Source organism: Oncorhynchus kisutch, linkage group LG9 (assembly GCF_002021735.2).
Source record: "Oncorhynchus kisutch isolate 150728-3 linkage group LG9, Okis_V2, whole genome shotgun sequence".
Classification (NCBI taxonomy): domain Eukaryota; kingdom Metazoa; phylum Chordata; class Actinopteri; order Salmoniformes; family Salmonidae; genus Oncorhynchus; species Oncorhynchus kisutch.
The window spans coordinates 15,109,406-15,119,733 of NC_034182.2; the positions used below are offsets into that span (position 1 = coordinate 15,109,406).

Consider the following 10,328-nt stretch of genomic DNA (forward strand, 5'->3'; position numbering starts at 1 on the left):
GTACATTACTTCTATGATCAGATACCCTTAGACAAGTGTTGCTATGAATTCAAAATCATTTTATTAAACAGTTTCTTTAAATAATACATTCAATCATTTTCAGTGTAGCCGTACTTAAGAGTCCAGTGTTTTTTCTCACGTCGCATTAAATAGTCTACATCCAACAACAAGAGATCAACAGATGCAATAGATTAGAATGTTATAATAAATACATTATAAAATGCATCAGAAGTACTCTCTTTTCCATGCCGGCAAGTCTTGAAAGTACAGCTGTTCAGGATTTTCTTCTCCTGAAACGAAAAAAGATAAGTGCAATTAACTTTATGGCAATTTCAAACCTATAGCTTGGATGTAGTTAAAGGAACCCGATGCCTGAATTAGCACTTATTGAGGTGCGCTTCCTGGCTAGCTTGGATGTGTCCTTAACCATTACCGTAGGCTGCAATATGACCCAACTTACCATCCTCCTTGGCTTGCTGCAGGAAATTGAGCAGGACTGTGGCTGCCTGGTTCACACTGAGTTTCTCTGTGTTTTGACTCCGAGTCTCTGAAAAGAGGAAGCCATACAGAGTAATGACAGGTAAAAGATGATGGTAAAATCTCAAATCACCCTATTCCCCATACAGTGCACTACTTTACAGAGCCATGCAGGAGCAGAGCCATACAAAGTAAGAATATGTGCATACTGCCAAACACAAGTGTGTTGTATTTACCTAAATGTAATGTGTCATATACGTCTCCCTCTTTCCTGTCCTCGCTGATAAACCGCCGTCCCTCTGTAATAACATACACAGTCACACAGTTATGAAATACAATATATTTTAGTTGCATTCATAAATAAACATACATAATTAGGAAATAATAGGACAACTTCAGATTTAAATTATGTTAATCCCTTTACATTAAAGATCATTATAGCCACAAAAACAGCTTATAAATGCATATTATTTCCAATTATTCTCTGTGGAGGACATAAATGCAGAAACAAATTTGAAAGGTATGTCAAAGGAATGCAAAGTATGATTAGGCTAATATAGGTAGAAGACATACGGGTGCCCTTGAGGTACAGCATTGCCTGAGGTGACCAATTTCTCCTCTGGAAACTGCCCTTCGGTGCGCTCCACGAATGGGAGACGAGCGTTACCAGAAGTAAAAGAGCAAGTGCATAAGCTGTAATAGTCCTCACACCCTGAAACAGTCAAAAGTAGAGTTATGCTATATGAACAAGCAGACAATGTAAAACAAATATGCATTCAAAATGAATGACAAGGTAATCATTTGCATGTGCCATGCTCATCTCCATTCATAAAAACGCAAAAGATCCAAATGTACCTCAACAGGCAACTTACCTTCATTGCGACGGAGGATATTAGATCCCTGTAATGCCAGTAGAGATCCGTTTCAAGTGGAAAAGGGCAGAAGTTGTGTGCCTTGGCAAATGTTACCCCTGTATTTATATTGGACTGGTGAGGGAGACCTCGAAGCCCACAGCGCAACGCGTTATGGATGTCAACTGCAATAGGTCATGTCAATTTGATGAAAGAGAGGTGGACTCCAAGCGCAGAGAGGGAATGCAGAGAGGAACCAATCAAATCAATTACTCACATTTTAATGTACACAATACACATTTTATGTATACAATTAGCTGCCAAAGGCAATCATAGATCTACAGTGCCTTCAAAGTATTCACACCCCTTGAATTTTTACACATTTATTGTGTTACAAAGGTGGGATTACAATGGATTTAATTGTCATTTTTTGTTAATGATCTACACAAAATACCCTGTAATGGCAAAGTAAAAAAAAATGCAAAAGTTAGTTAAAAAGTCATGAAAAATTAAACAGTAATCCAGTATATCTTCATTACGTAATTATTCGACCCACCGAGTCAATACGTCTTAGTAATTACAGCTGTGAGTCTTTCTGGGTCTCTAAAAGCTTTCAATACCTGGATTGTACAATATTTGCATGTTAACATCTAAATTCTTCAAGCTCTGTCAAGTTGGTTGTTGATCTTTGTTAGACAGCCATTTTCAAGTCTTGTCATATATTTTCAAGACGATTTAAGTCAAAACTGTAGGAACATTAGATGTTGTCTTGGTAAGCAACTCCAGTGTATATTTGGCCTTGTGTTTTAGGTTATTTTCCTGCTGAAAGGTGAATTTGTCTCACGGTGTCTGTTGGAAAGCAGACTGAACCAGGTTTTCCTCTAGGATTTTGCTGGTGTTTAGCTCTATTACATATATTTTTGTCCTAAAAAAAATCCCTAGTCCTTGCCGATGACAAGCATACCCATAACATTCAGCCACCACCGTGCTTGAAAATATGAATAGTGGTACTCAGTGAGTTAGGAAGGACGCCTTAATCTTTGTAGTGATTGGGTATATTGATACACCATTCAAAGTGTAATGAATAACTTCACCATGCTCAAAGAGATATTCAATGTCTGCTTTTATGAGAAAAGAAATGCCATCTACCCATAGGTGCCCTTCTTAGAGAAACCTTCCTGGTCTTTGTGGTTGAATCTGTGTTTTAAATTCACTGCTCGACTGAGGGACCTTACAGATAATGAATTGTATGTGTGGGGTACAGAGATGAGGCACTCATTCAAAAATAATGTACAAAATCTATTATTGCAAACAGAGTGAGTCCATGCAACTTAATATGTGACTTGTTAGGCACATTTTTACTCCTGAACTTAATTAGGCCTGCTACAACGAAGAGGTTGAATACTTATTGACTCAAAACATTTAAGCTTTTTAACATTTTATTTGTAAAAATGTCAAAAAATATACAGCACCAGTCAAAAGTTTGGACACACCTACTCATTGAAGGGTTTTTCTATATTTTTACTATTTTCTACATTGTAGAATAATAGTGAAGACATCAAACTTATGAAATAACACATATGGAATCATGTAGTAACCAAAAACGTGTTAAACAAATCAAAATATATTTTATATTTGAGATTCTTTAAAGTAGCCACCCTTTGCCTTGATGACAGCTTTGCACATGCTTGGCATTCTCTCAACCAGCTTCATGAAGTAGTCACCTGGAATGCATTTCAATTAACAGGTGTCCCTTGTTAAAAGATCATTTGTGGAATTTCTTTCCTTCTTAATGTGTTTGAGCCAATCAGTTGTGTTGTGACAAGGTAGGGGTGGTATACAGAAGAAGATAGCCAATGTGACGTAGAAGTCCATCACTGGCCGCAAGCAGCATTTGGTACTTTAACGCACGCACGCACACATTCATCACTCCTCCCTGCTCCATTATCAGATAAGTTAACAATGTGGGTCGACACACAAGTTAACTTCTCTATCTTAGTACATACATTTCACACTTACTTCAGCAACCAGTTATGGGATAAAGAAATAATCAGACATGTGGTCATATTTAATGTAAGCAATATTTATTATACTTATCAATGTTATGGATGAGCATGTTTGTTTGTTTGTTTGTTCTGTTCCTCTCTCTCTCCATCTCTGTAGCTTCCGGGTATGCTGGATAAGGACCCGAGCTAAGGGAATGGGATGACTTTGTAGTGCCTGCCCCGATTGGCTCATAAATGTAAATGGGCATATTGAAAGATACTATGTCAGTAGTGATGTAATTTTGTAAATGTTATATTGGGATATTGTTTCATAAAAAACGTGTTGCAATGTATATACTTTAGTATGCTTAGTGAATGGAAAACGTAGGTTTTAATAGGTAATTGCTTAATTAATTAGTGTTAATTGTTCTGAGGGGAGGGGCTAGTCCTTCCAAAGGAGCCTCTCTTTCAGTTCATGAAGAGGCATTTTGGATTGAGTTGTGGATGGGGGCAGCATTGTTTTTAGCCGTCCCATAAGGTATACGTTTGATGGAAGTACTGTTGTTTTTGTTCTGGAATCACTATGTAAATAAACACCCTTGCACAGAAGAACTTTTGCACCTCTGCCATCTTTTTATTTTGATAGAGGTTAGGTTTTCCAGTTTAGCCTTCTGGCCCACTCTACGTGACAGCCCTATTTGGTAAAAGACCAAGTCCATATTATGGCAGGCGCTATGATGAAACCACAGGAAAGGAAGACCCAAAGTTACCTCTGCTGCAGAGGATAAGTTCATTAGAGTTAACTGCACCTCAGATTGCAACCCAAATAAATGATTCATGGAGTTCAACTAACAGACACATCTCAACATCGACTGTTCATGCCTTCATGGTCAAATTGCTGCGAAGAAACCACTACTAAAGGACACCACTAAGAAGAAGAGACTTGCTTGGGCCAATGAACACGCACAATGGACATTAGACCGGTGAAAATCTGTCCTTTGGTTTGATGAGTCAAAATTTGAGATTTTTGGTTCCAACCGCTATGTCTTTGTAAGATTTTTGGTTCCCAGCGTGAAGCATGGAAGAGGAGGTGTGGGGGTGCTTTGCTGGTTACACTCTGTGATTTATTTAGAATTGAAGGCACACTTAACCAGCATGGTTACAACAACATTCTGCAGCGATACGCCATCCCATCTGTTTTTTTTTCGCTTAGTAGGACAATCATTTGTTTTTCAACAGTACAATGACCCAAAACAAACCTCCAGGCGGTGTAAGGGCTATTTGACCAAGAAGGACAGTGATGGAGTGCTGCATCAGATGACCTGGCCTCTACAATAACCCAACCTCAACCCAAGTGAGATGGTTTGGGATGAGTTTGACTGCAGAGGGAAGGAAATGCAGCCAACAAGTGCTCAGCATATGTGGGAACTCCTTCAAAACTGTTGGAAAAGCTGGTGGCTAATTTGAAGAATCTCAAATATAAAATATAATATATAAAAGCAGTTAACACTTTTTTGGTTACTACATGATTCCATATGTGTTATTTCATCGTTTTGATTTCTTCACTATTATTCTACAATGTAGAATAGTACAAATAAAGAAAAACCCTTGAATGAGTAGGTGTGTCCTAACTTTAGACTGGTACTGTAATTCCACTTTGACATTATGGGGTATTGTATGTAGTCCAGTGACAAACAAACATCTAAATTTAATAACTTTTAAATTCAGGCTGTAACACAACATTTGGAAAAAGTCAAGGGGTGTGACTATTTTCTAAAGGCACTGTTTAAGGTCATATTTTATCAAAATTAAAGAAAAAAGCCATTTCATACAAAATGCTGAGACACTATCAGTATTCTTACTGTTGTAAAAAATGAAAGTAATTGCTTTGGAAATATTGATATGTTTACTTCTTGTGCAGTGAAGCGGTTCATGGATAGATGCCTGGTCGTTTTTATGAATGAACAGCTGACAGTCTCCCAATGAATGTAGGAGTGTTTGATTGGGATAGACTCAGGGAAGCTGGAGGTGATGGGTTCCCTGGGATTCTCATTGACATTACCATCAATTGTTATATCTAGCCTAATGCTGGTAAACAATCCAAAACTAAACTAAACAATTGCAGAGAAGGTTAGCAGTAGGCCTAGCATATGCCTACAGTGAAATGTGTATTGAGACAAAGAATACATTCTTCCAAAAGTTATTCATACATTAAAAATGAACAAAATGATAGTAGGAGCATCTGGACCTGTGATAGTTCAATTAAACAGTACAAAGAAAAGCTCTACAATCTTCCAACTTATGTGGATAAATGTTGGGATAAATAGGCCTGCCATTATAATGTGTTCCATTTTCCTTTTTTGGGGTCCCGAGTGGCGCTGTGGCCTAAGGCACTGCATCTCAATGCTAGAGGCATCACAACAGACACTCTGGTTCGAATCCAGGCCATGATTGGGAGTCCCATAGGGCGGCGCACAATTGGCCCACTGTCGTCCAGGTTTGCCGGTGTTGGCCGTTATTGAAAAATAAGAATTAGTTCATAACGGACTTGCCAAGTTAAGTAAAGGTTAAGTAAAAAAGTCCATTCATGTGAGTAGTGATGTCATGTTTTTGACCCTGTGAGACTATTACCATAGTGTATACAAGTGACTTGTTTGGCCTATGCCATTGTGTAGATTGATGAGGGAAAAAAACGATTTAATACATTTTAGAATTAGACTGTAGCGTAACAAAATGTGAAAAAAGTCAAGGGGTTTCAGAACAAAAATATGAATGCAAAATGCAACAATTTTACTGAGTTACAAGTCATATAAGGAAATCAGCCAATTGAAATAAATAAATTAGGCCCTAATCTATGGATTTCACATGACTGGGCAGGGCCGCAGCCATGGGTGGAAAAAGGCCCACCCACTTGGGTGCCAGGCCCACCCACTGGGGAGCCAGCCCCAGTCAATCAGAATGAGTTTTCCCCACAAAAGGGCTTTATTGGAGACAGAAATACTCAGTTTCATCAGCTGTTCGGGTGGCTGGTCTCAGACGATCCCGCAGGTGAAGAAGCCGGACGGGGAGGTCCTAGGCTGGCATGGTCGGAGTAGAGTTTGGGTTGGTCTGCGGCTGTGAGGCCGGTTGGACGTACTGCCAAATTCATTAAAATGACTTTGGAGGCGGCTTATGGTAGGGAAATTCAATTATCTGGCAACAGCTCTGGTGGACATTCCTGCAGTCAGCATACCAGTTGCACACTCCCTCAAAACTTGAGACATCTGTGATATTGTGTTGTGTGACAAAACTGCACATTTTAAAATGGTATTTTATTGTCCCCAGCACAAGGTGCACCTGTGTAATGAGCATGCTGTTTAATTCGTTTCTTGATATGCGACATCTGTCAGGTGGGTGGATTATCTTGGCAAATTATAAATATTGACTAACAGAGATGTAAACAAATGTGTGCACATAATTTGAGAGAATTAAGATTTGTGCTCGTATGGAACATTTCTGGGATCTTTTATTTCAGCTCATGAAGCATGGGATCAACACTTAAGATGTTGCATTTATGTTTTTGTTCAGTATATTTGCAATTTGTCACAATCAAAACACAATGAATGACAGACAACGGCACAAGGCAAGTTCTTTTAAAAGTGTAATTACAAAAGTGTCAGACAAAACATTGTCAAACCATTGTCATTTCACATGTAACCATTCCATTCAGTTCCTCCATTCCTATAGTTTAGATTGATACAATTCCAACTCAAATGTTGCTCTTTAAAAAAATCTAAACTAAATCTACAGAAGTTCTCATCCAGTCATACACAGAAATTACAGAAAAATAAGGGGAAAATATGCAACTGCCAGATCTGGTACTCATAACAGGCGTGAGAGAAAAGGAAAGTAAACCTATTTTCTTCCACAGGACTCAAGTTGTAGTCAGGAAAGCACAGGCACCATAAGTAAGACCAGGAGTCTTTCCAATACCTGACCAGGAAACCACCTATAACTATGGCTTCGAGCTTTCCCTGGTCATATTGTCAGGAAACCCTAACATGGTCTAAGATCCGTTTGTGCCATCTTGCTAACCCCTAGTTCATTTTTGGCAAGACAGCACAGCATTAGGAAAACCCCCTGGCCACATCTACATTGTAATAATAGGACTAGCTCTCCTCCTCCACACCTCTTCTGAGATCTTCAGAGGCGATGACATGGTGAGTTTGTCTGTACATTCAATAGTAGAGTAAGAGAGCCAAAATGCTTCTCTTTCAGTCCATTAGAGGGACTCTCCTCCTCGTGGGGAGTTCTCCAGTAGAGGAGAGCAGCATTCAACAACGACATGTAAAACATTCTGGGGTAGCCATCGTAACCAACTCCAGATTCATTAGTAACTGTCGCCCGTAGCAACCAGGACTGGTACCCTTGAATGGTACGGACCTTAAAACTGCAGAATCAAGATACAAAAAAAGCAGTTTTCCCTTTAAAAATGGGAAGAGGTCTTCATATACAAAGTCTCATGAAAATGACCTAGCTAACTGTTGGAAGTAAGCAATTGACCAATGGGGGTTAAGTGGCTTTATGAGAACTACTGTATCATAAATATAAGAGATTTATTTTCTTCATAAACAAAAAGTCACTGTTATACCATGGTGTTGCTCTCTCCCACTTTGTCCACAAACTGAAAGAGAGAGAGAAAATAAACAAATATAAGTCAACAGTCTACCATCCCCTTTGCAAAGTAGAGCAAAATAGATGACATATACAAGCTTCACTAAAACGTTTAGTGCATAGTTGTACACTGGAAATGAAATGTTTGCTTGACGTGACTGAGTAGACTATACAAAACAGTGTAAAGGATAAATGCTGTTGCTGGTGTCCTAGTATAAATTACTTCCAATACCAATGGTTCCCTACTCTGGTCAGGCATAAGGCAACATTACAATATAACATACATTATAAACAGATGTGGATCATGCTCACATGCAAGGAAAAATCTGCAGTGACTGACCAAGACTGCGGATTGTCCTCAGAGTTAATTACGAAGGCTTTAAAGAGAGAGACACATTCTCCTCAAAACAAGTGACTCCACGAACATACACCTCAGAACAAACACACACTCTTATATGAGAAGATTGAGTGACACTGTATGAGACACTACAGCCTTCCAGAACCACTGTCAGAAACAAAGTGGACCCTGTGTTGTCTTTAGTGTAACTACCTCAGCCCACACAGCACCCGCTGCATTGTAGCTCCTGTTCCCATACTCTTACTCACCCAGTGGTGTAGTGGAGGGTAAACGCAAGTAAACACAGTTTACGCACTGGGAAAAATACATTGAAACTATAGGAGCGTTACTTTTTCGCCACGACCGGCGACCAGAATTAACCCAACATCACTGTACTCACCCCACTGATGAATGGGAGGTTTAGCAGGGAGCCCAGGATGGGTATCCTTCTGATGAAGCCTACTGCCACTGGGAAGAAACCCCTGGAGAAGATAAAGAGAAAGACAGAAAGAGGGGGCAGAGAAAGAGAGTTAGTTGATAACAGCAAGCACATGATGATGGCATGATGGCTCTTTACACGCAGCAAGCCCTTGCATTAAATGGGGGCTGCACTCAACAGGGGGTGGGGGCGAGACACAGTTGACAGGATAAAACAAAGTTTGGCTTGATTCCCTCCAGACTAGATCTTATTCTAAAGATAAGCTTAACAAACTGAGCCTGGTGCCTGTACTGTACTTTACCCACCTGAATAAAAGGAAGAAGCCATAGACCTCCAGGACCACTCCCACAATGGGCCAGCCTATAAGAACGATCAACACTCCACCCAGGAAGAAGCTGGTGGCCTTCATCTTGTGTTTCTGGAAGAAGAAGCGGAACGTCCTCTCCAGACCGATCACAAATGACAGGCCAGCCACAAACAAGATCTAAAGAGACAGATAGAAGGGACAGGGAACGGACAATGTCAATGTTTGTTGACAATGACAGAGTACTTCACAATTACTACTCTATAAGGTGGTGATTGTTCTCAGTTGAGAGAGAGAGAGAGGCACACACTGATAGAGAGTGAACTGTTAACCCTCAAGCAAGGAGCTCTGACTGCAGCTGTGTGTTTCTCAGTGTCACTCAGAGATAATGGAATTGCAGATCACACCAACATCCAATAAATATAGCAAAACATAAGCCTTGTGTATGTAGCTGCAGAAGGTAGGCAAACATCCTGAATACGAACTGTAGATGGTGATGATGAAATCACTCACATTTCCTATTGCAAGGAGGGCTTTGTCAAAAAACAGGATCATTCCAAAGAAGAGGAAAAACACACCGAAGCCTGTAAGTCCCATTCCGATCTCTGCAAGAAAGAGGAATCACATTATTTCAAGTATCCAAGCACACTAACGTTAATACGTTTCAAATCACAGGAGGCTGCTGGGGGGAGGACGGCTCATTATAATGGCCGGAACGGAGCGAATGGATGGCATCCAACATACCATTCCACGAGCCTGTCCTCCCCAATTAGGTGCCACCAACCTCCTGTGGTTTCAATTTACGTCCTCGCTCCCTTGCCAGCCATCTGGCTCAGAATGAATGTCATTAATTCGCTAGCTAACGTTAGCTGTCAATGGTCACTCTATCTAGCAAAACATACTATTTAGCTAGCTAGCTATTTCTAGCTGGTTTCCTCACATAAAAGAATAGCCTAGCTTAATTTAGCTAGTAATGTAGCTGAGAGAGGCTAGCTTGCTAACGTTAGCTAGAGCTGGAACAAGTTGGCCAGCAGCAACAGCCGTTAGATAAAATAGAAATCGCCTTACTCTGTGAGTCCGTTAGAGAGATCATTTTGTCAATGAATCAAGAGCTTGTAAAATTTACAAGTTGACACTGTTAATTGTACTGTACTAAAATACAAGTTCAAGTACTATTACAACAGCTGCCACTGTAGCACTAGCCACGTCTTCCGGAAACACGCCTTCTTGGTTACATTAGAAAGATTATTCTTCCGGACAAAACCAGGGGGGCATTCAACAT

At 40.0% G+C, this 10,328-nt stretch overlaps 2 protein-coding genes across 2 annotated transcripts; both read right to left on the reverse strand.

Annotated features, from left to right (window-relative positions):
• Positions 1 to 225: 225 nt before the first annotated feature.
• Positions 226 to 1,411, reverse strand: LOC109896814 (spexin). Its single transcript, XM_020491193.2, has 5 exons — positions 1,350 to 1,411; positions 1,051 to 1,189; positions 714 to 776; positions 461 to 547; positions 226 to 290 (listed from the first exon to the last, which is right to left on the reverse strand). The coding sequence occupies exons 1-5, from the start codon at positions 1,353 to 1,355 to the stop codon at positions 226 to 228; spliced, it is 360 nt and encodes a 119-aa protein (XP_020346782.1). The 5' UTR covers positions 1,356 to 1,411.
• A 5,389-nt stretch (positions 1,412 to 6,800) lies between these two features.
• LOC109896815 (vesicle transport protein GOT1B-like) lies at positions 6,801 to 10,285 on the reverse strand. Its single transcript, XM_020491194.2, has 5 exons — positions 10,115 to 10,285; positions 9,560 to 9,651; positions 9,048 to 9,226; positions 8,704 to 8,785; positions 6,801 to 7,976 (listed from the first exon to the last, which is right to left on the reverse strand). The coding sequence occupies exons 1-5, from the start codon at positions 10,137 to 10,139 to the stop codon at positions 7,938 to 7,940; spliced, it is 417 nt and encodes a 138-aa protein (XP_020346783.1). The 5' UTR covers positions 10,140 to 10,285; the 3' UTR covers positions 6,801 to 7,937.
• Positions 10,286 to 10,328: the final 43 nt, after the last annotated feature.

Excerpts from the sequence above, each read along its gene's own strand:
- LOC109896815 (XM_020491194.2), bottom strand. The coding sequence starts at position 10,139 with ATGATCTCTCTAACGGACTCACAGA. Across the intron at positions 9,227-9,559 it reads CCCTCCTTGCAATAGGAAAT|ATCTTGTTTGTGGCTGGCCT; the intron begins GTGAGTGATTTC and ends CTGTCTCTTTAG. Across the intron at positions 8,786-9,047 it reads GGCTTCTTCCTTTTATTCAG|GGGTTTCTTCCCAGTGGCAG; the intron begins GTGGGTAAAGTA and ends TATCTTCTCCAG.
- LOC109896814 (XM_020491193.2), bottom strand. Across the intron at positions 548-713 it reads ATATGACACATTACATTTAG|AGACTCGGAGTCAAAACACA; the intron begins GTAAATACAACA and ends TCCTCTTTTCAG. Across the intron at positions 291-460 it reads GCAGCAAGCCAAGGAGGATG|GAGAAGAAAATCCTGAACAG; the intron begins GTAAGTTGGGTC and ends TTTTCGTTTCAG.